The sequence below is a fragment of the Pelophylax lessonae genome, assembly GCF_965119305.1.
Source record: "Pelophylax lessonae genome assembly, chromosome: 6".
NCBI classification, from domain to species: Eukaryota; Metazoa; Chordata; class Amphibia; order Anura; family Ranidae; genus Pelophylax; species Pelophylax lessonae.
The window spans coordinates 251,808,671-251,815,946 of record NC_138773.1 but is presented as its reverse complement, the minus strand read 5'-3'; the positions used below and the strand labels follow the sequence as shown (position 1 = coordinate 251,815,946).

The 7,276-nt window shown below is 40.1% G+C and overlaps 1 protein-coding gene across 1 annotated transcript; it reads left to right on the top strand.

Moving 5' to 3' along the window:
* Positions 1-599: 599 nt before the first annotated feature.
* Positions 600-6,575, top strand: DLX1 (distal-less homeobox 1). The gene is made up of 3 exons (XM_082262102.1): positions 600-1,672; positions 2,015-2,214; positions 5,930-6,575. Exons 1-3 carry the CDS (start codon positions 1,369-1,371, stop codon positions 6,176-6,178), a joined length of 753 nt encoding a protein of 250 aa, XP_082118228.1. The 5' UTR covers positions 600-1,368; the 3' UTR covers positions 6,179-6,575.
* Positions 6,576-7,276: the final 701 nt, after the last annotated feature.

The following is a 7,276-nucleotide window of genomic DNA, read 5'->3' as shown; positions in this document are numbered from 1 at the left end:
ATATATATATATATATATATATATATATATATATAAAATGTTTGCAAAGCGGGCATATTCCAGTCTACTTACCTGTATACTTCTGTCATCTGTACAAGGCTTTTATATATATAATATATATATATATATATATATATATATATATGAGCCTCGTACAGATGACACAAGTATACAGGTAAGTAGATGCCTGTTTGCAAAAAAAATAATATATATATATATATATATATATATATAGCAAAGCAGGCACCTACCCATCTACTTACCTGTATAGTATGTTACTTAAAATGTATAATTGTATATTTATGATAATTGGGTTTCCATACTATAATAAATGTACTTCTTATGATCACTGTATATTTGGACATGTGTCATTTGTGATTGTACAATGCTCACCACGGATGCAATCATTAAATGATCTGAATTGAATCCTGATTCCATTTATTTATTGAGCCTTCCATGAATGGTAGGTGTGCAGTGTGATGGGTGGTAGTGGTGACAGGTGCTCTTATTGGCAGGTATTGAGTGGGTGATGGTGGCACCCGGAGTAATTAGGACATGTGAGTTGGGGGGTCATTGGGGTGTGCAGAGCAGATCTCAGCCCATTCAGTCTTGCAGTGTGTGGATGTCATGTTTACAGGATGTGACAGATTTTCTCACCGTGTGTAGAGAATTATTATTGCTGCCTTAAATCACAAATTGAGTGGAAAAATGCTGTGTGGGCGCTTCACTTTGCTGTATTGAACGGCGAAACCCGGGCAATTGTAAAATATGGGAGAAGGAAAAAAATAAATAAACGATGTGGCTGATTAAAACAATCCGTCGCCTTGTGTACCTGATCTCCCCGTGTGTTTGTCCCCCCGGTCCCCCAGACTTTTTATTAGTAATGTGTTGTTATAGATGGCAGATCACAGGCCACTGGGAAAAGCCTCCTCTGCTCTTCCTCTCCACGCTCACTCCCCTAGTCAGCGCGCTGCCCCGCGAGGCGCGTTTTAGCCAATGGCAGCGCCCGGATTCAGCCAGCCGACCAATCCGCCGCGCCGCCTCATGAATATGCAAAGCGGGGCTGAGTCAAAGCTCTCGGGCGAGTTTGTGTAGCTGTGCACAGCCTCGCGCCTCTAGGACTTTTTTTTTTGCTTTTTTTCCCCCAAAGAGGCAAAACTCCATTTTTTTTTCTTATGAATGGAAAGTGAAAAAATCCGATCCGCTTAAATTGGGATCCCTTTTTTTTTTTCTTCCGGGAGGACCCCCATTGGAAAATTTTAAAAAAGGGGGGATCCTTAAAAAAAAAAAATAAGGCAAAACTATATCCCCCCCCCCCCCCCTTAAAAAAAATAGAGGCAGGGGGAAAAACCCAGGAAGACAGAAGCAATGACCATGACTACTATGCCAGAAAGTCTGAACAGCCCGGTGTCAGGGAAAGCGGTGTTCATGGAGTTCGGGCCGCCGAACCAGCAGATGCCTCCATCCCCCATGTCCCATGGACATTACTCCATGCACTGCCTGCACTCAGCCCAGCACGACAGTTCGTACAGCGGCGCCTCGTCCTTCTCCAGACCGCTGGCTTACCCCTATGTCAACTCGGTGAGCAGCCATACTTCTAATCCCTACATCAGTACCGTGCAGCCCTACCCCAACAGCTCCAGCCTCAGCCAGAGCCGCTTAGAGGAGCCAGGTACAGTACAATGGACATCTTACCCTCTTCTTATGGCAGCAAACAGCTCTGAGCTCCCATTGCAGCATCAGCCCAGATGTGCGCGCATTAGCCTGCCTAATTATTTATTGCGTGGCGCTATAAACAATGTATGCAATTAAGGGTAATTAAACCTAAACTGCAGCATGCTGGAAAGAAAAAAAATAGAAGCTTGCACTGGCTGCTGGAGCTTTATTTTCTGATTTCTTACACTTGATCTGTTCGGTTATTAGTTGTTGTTTTTGTTGTTGTTGTTGTTGAGTTGTCAGATTTCTACCTGATATTTGCATGATGTTGTTTTTGATGTGTGTGTGTGCCATGCAGGGGCAGAGACCGAGAAGAGCACGGTGGTGGAAGGTGGAGAAGTTCGCTTTAATGGTAAAGGGAAGAAGATTCGGAAACCAAGGACTATCTATTCCAGTCTGCAGCTGCAGGCATTAAATAGGCGCTTCCAGCAGACTCAGTACCTGGCACTGCCCGAGAGAGCGGAGCTGGCAGCCTCCCTGGGACTTACCCAGACACAGGTACTTTCTACTCATTTCATCGACTTCTTCTGCCCACATGGCACCTAGTCCACATAGCCCTGTGCTTTACCACTTAGCCCTGGCACCTAGGTGGCATATACATACCATGCTACCCTCCTTACAGATCTGACACCCAGGTGGCACGAACCCCTCATATGTACCCCTCTTATATGTACCCCTCTTACATACCCTGCTACCCTCCTTAGAGATCTGACACCCAGGTGGCATGAACCCCTCATATATAACCCCTCTTATATGTACCCCTCTTACATACCTTGCTACCTTCCTTACAGATCTGACACCCAGGTGGCATGAACCCCTCATATATAACCCCTCTTATATGTACCCCTCTTACATACCCTGCTACCCTTCTTACAGATCTGACACCCAGGTGGCATGAACCCCTCATATATAACCCCTCTTATATGTACCCCTCTTACATACCCTGCTACCCTCCTTACAGATCTGACACCCAGGTGGCATGAACCCCTCATATATAACCCCTCTTATATGTACCCCTCTTACATGCCTTGCTACCCTCCTTACAGATCTGACACCCAGGTGGCATGAACCCCTCATATATAACCCCTCTTATATGTACCCCTCTTACATACCCTGCTACCCTCCTTATAGATCTGACACCCAGGTGGCATGAACCCCTCACATATAACCCCTCTTATATGTATCCCTCTTACATACCCTGCTATCCTCCTTACAGATCTGACACCCAGGTGGCATGAACCCATCATGTATACCCCTCTTACATACCCTGCCACCCTAATTACAGATCTGGCACCTAGGTGGCATGTACCCCTCTTACACACCCTGCTTACAGATCTGACACCAAGGTGACATGTACCCCTCATAAATACCCCTCTAATATGTACCCTTCTAACATACCCTTATTACAGATCTGGCACTCAGGTGGCATGTACCCCTCATATATACGCCTCTTATATGTACCCCTCTTACTTACCATGCCACCCTCCTTACAGACCCATGTGGCATGCACCCTTTATTTATATACCCATCTTATATGCACTCCTCTTACATAACCTGCCACCCTTATTACAGATCTGGCACCCAGGTGGCATGTACCCCTCATGTATACCCCTCTTGCATACCATGCCACACTTATTACAGATCTTGCACCCAGGTGGCATAACCTCTCTTATATATACCCTTCTTGCATATCCTGACACCATCCTTACAGATCAGGCACCCAGGTGGCATCACCCCTTTTATATATACCCCTATTACATATCCTGACAGCCTCCTTATAGATCTGCCACCCAAGTTGGCAGAAACCCTTTTATATATACCCTTCTTACACATCCTGACACCCTCCTTACAGATCTGGAACCCAGGTGGCATGCATGCCTCTTATATGTACCACATATCTGGCACTCAGGTGGCATATACCCCTGTTATATATACCCCTATTAAATATCTTGCCACCCTTCTCACACATCTGGCACTTAGATGGAATATACCCTTCTTATATACAGTAAAACCATCTTACATACATTGACACCCTTCCTACAAACCTGACATCCAGATGTTTGACCCAGGGCAGTTTTACACATAGCCTTGGAGCCTAGGTAGAATCTGCCCCTCCTAAACATCCTGACACCCTTCTTTAAGTTCTGCCACCCAAATGTCTGTCCCTAGACAGGTTTAACACTTAGCCCTGGCACCTAAGTGGTAAAGCCTATATATGCCTTCTAAATATCCTGACATCCTTTTTACAGACCTGGCACCCAGGTGCCACACATGCCATAACACAGTTTCCTTACATATCTTTAGTGCTTAGCTCATAAATTGGCATCACTGGCACTGGTGCCCTTCCTTATACTTAGTATAGTGCTCTTCCTTACACTTACTAGAATCCAAACACCCATGTGTGCCATGTGAGTTCTCAGCTTAATCATTTGGACACCTCTGGCACTACCTAAGAAGATGGCTATTAAAGTATTAAAGGCTGCACTTTGATCCAATCTTAATTTTGGCATTGCTATTCTGACACTAAACTATGATCAATTGCATCATGACATATATTTTTTTTTTTGCTATATATATATATATATATATATATATATAAATTCTTCTACCATGATAGAAACAGTGGCCCAGCTCCAAAGCCCTGGGGTGCCAAATAACAGTCGGCATTTGCCTGCTAGAGCTGCATTGGAATGCCCAGATCTTATTTTTTTATTTGGTGCAATGGCAGTCTATTTGTATTTATCTCTGAATATTTATATAAAAATGACAACACCGTCCTTGTGTTTGTGATTTCTGAACATAATGATTATAACAGAAAATGTTGGTCTGTTTTGTTCGGTACATTATGAGCCCTTGAAAAGTGTTCTAGGTTGGTTTCTAAATGGTTAAGTCAAGTAAGGTGGAGTTTTAAAAGTGCAAGTGATGGTATTTTATAACAATCAGTTATATGAACAATCTATCTTGACAGGATACACTGAAGGGATTTTGTTAATTGTATGTTACACGTGCTTGCCAAATTAAATAAAAATAAAACGCACGACAGAAAGCAATGCAGCTAGCCGGGGGCATTTACTGCACACAATGCCCACTCACAAGTCATGGACCTTCGTTTTTATAGAAAAAATAAGTTTCTGCAGATTTATCATTAAAATGATTATAGTACATACTATTTATTTATAGTTTATTTTTAGCATTAACCTCATATATTGGTAATAGCATATGCTATTTATTTATACAATGTTTTTTTTTTTTTTTTTCTTAAGCATATACATATTATAACGGTTATAGCATACACCATTTCTTTATAGTTTATCTATACCATTAATTTATTTAAATCATATACATATTTTAATGGTTATAGCACTAACTACGTGTTTGTATCTTAGCAGCTAAAATTCTTTATTTTATTGAATTATAAAAACTGATTCTGATGTTGTACTTACCACATTATTTAGTAATTAAATTAATACTGGAGAAAGCATGAAACTATAAGATATGAACACATGGTAAATTATTTAAATTCCGATACATATATATTAGAGTATATATATATGTATATGTAGATGTATGTGTGTGTGTGTATATATATATATATATATATATATATATATATATATATATATATATATATATATATATATATATGTATATAAATATATATATATATGTATATAAATATATATATATGATATACATATATATATATATACATATATATATATATATATATATATATATATATACATGAATGATATATATATATATATATATATATATATATAAATAACATAAACAGAGAAAATAAAATAGAAATAGAAAGCTTATGCTGAAAAACAGCCTAACCAGATATGTGTGTGTATGTACTATGTATAATGGTTATTGTGTGTATGTATGTATATGTGTATATATATATATATATATATATATATATATATATATATGTATTATGCATATAATTTCATATGTGAAGATAGGAAGCATATTAGAAAAAAAGGCAACAGATTATGGGATTTGCATTTATGTCGATTTTTAGTATATATGTAAATGATATGTGTGTTATTGTTGTTTACATGTATGGATACATATGCATGCACAATTATTATTGTTGAGAATTGTTTTTGTGTTTTTTTTTTGCTTTTGTGCTGAGCTTTTGGTTAAGATCTAAGGTCAAAACGCTGTATTTAATGGTTTGAACCGTTTTCTTTTCTATTAGGTGAAGATCTGGTTCCAGAACAAAAGGTCTAAATTCAAGAAACTGATGAAGCAAGGGGGGTCAGCACTGGAAAGCAGCGCTCTGGCTAATGGTAGGTCACTTTCTGCCGGTTCCCCCCCAGTACCCCCGGTATGGAACAGCTCCAGTTCTTCTGGGAAGGCCACCTCTGGGACAGCTTACATTCCAAGCTACACCTCCTGGTACCCATCAGCTCACCAAGAAGCTATGCAGCAGCCTCAGCTGATGTGATCACCGCCGCCAAATCTGCCCAAAGGGACCTTTTTCATAAAACTGCATAGTTATCTGATAAGAGAAAAAAGCCCACTTTAGAGGAGAAGCTCTGTGCCTTTAGAATCGTGGTGACTCCAGTGGACAAAGTGGTGGAGCTCACAACATGCAACATAAGGCGGGCTGGTACCCAACAGTTGGCAGAGCACTCTCTACCCATTCTATGCCCAGGCACTGGAGAGCCTGGCAGCCAGAAGTGGAGAATACAGGCATACACCTTACTCTGAGGACAATTGGAAGCAAAGATGTTTGTAGATGGAGGAACAATGACATCGACCCTCTTATGTCTGTCTTTGTCTCTTGGTAATTCGTGCTCATTCTCCAACCTCTCTCCCCCCTCCACCCATCCAAGCCACAATCAGCAAATTCCCCTATAGGAGCCCGTTATTCTATTTCCATACTAGAGGAACTGTCTCAATTTTGGTGGATCAGCAAATTACTTATTTATTGGAGCAAAATATGTGCATCAACACAAATGTGATAGAAAATACCAGTTTGGCAAGCTGGAATGTTTGATAATAATAAAAAGGAATCGAGTAATTGTTAATTGAAAAACAATTGTTAAACTTTTTTTTTTTTTTTTTTTCTTTGCGTTGAGGTTGGTACTGTGTGTTTCTGCATTTTTTATAACCTTGTGCCCTGTAGAAATGCTATACTCTGTTACAATGGCTTAGAAAAAATTTGGGCCTGTTTACCCAATACCTAAATTATGTGATACAATGCAAAATACTAGAAAACAAGACAATTTGCTGTTGTAGAAAATTCTCTTTTAAAATTTGGCATTTCTACCAGTGTCTAGAATATCAAATAAATCCCCCTCCTCCCCCAGCGTGCATATATGAAGCCCTTGCATGCTGGCTATTGGATAACCCACCTATTGCAGTGCAGTATGGTGGTAGTATGAAGAAGTTAATATCTGTAGGACACCCCCCCCCCCCCACATCCTTGTACATAATGTTATTAGTGTTCTGTAAAAATGTTGCACAGATTTTTTTTGCCCTCTGTTTTGTTCTGCGTGCCTGTAAGTACCCATGATGCTTTTGTGAAATGGAATTTTGA

Bases quoted from the DNA above. Each gene is read 5' to 3' on its own strand.
- DLX1 (XM_082262102.1), top strand. From the start codon at position 1,369: ATGACCATGACTACTATGCCAGAAAGTCTGAACAGCCCGGTGTCAGGG. The intron at 1,673-2,014 runs GTACAGTACAAT...TGTGCCATGCAG, and splicing joins GAGCCGCTTAGAGGAGCCAG to GGGCAGAGACCGAGAAGAGC. The intron at 2,215-5,929 runs GTACTTTCTACT...CTTTTCTATTAG, and splicing joins TGGGACTTACCCAGACACAG to GTGAAGATCTGGTTCCAGAA.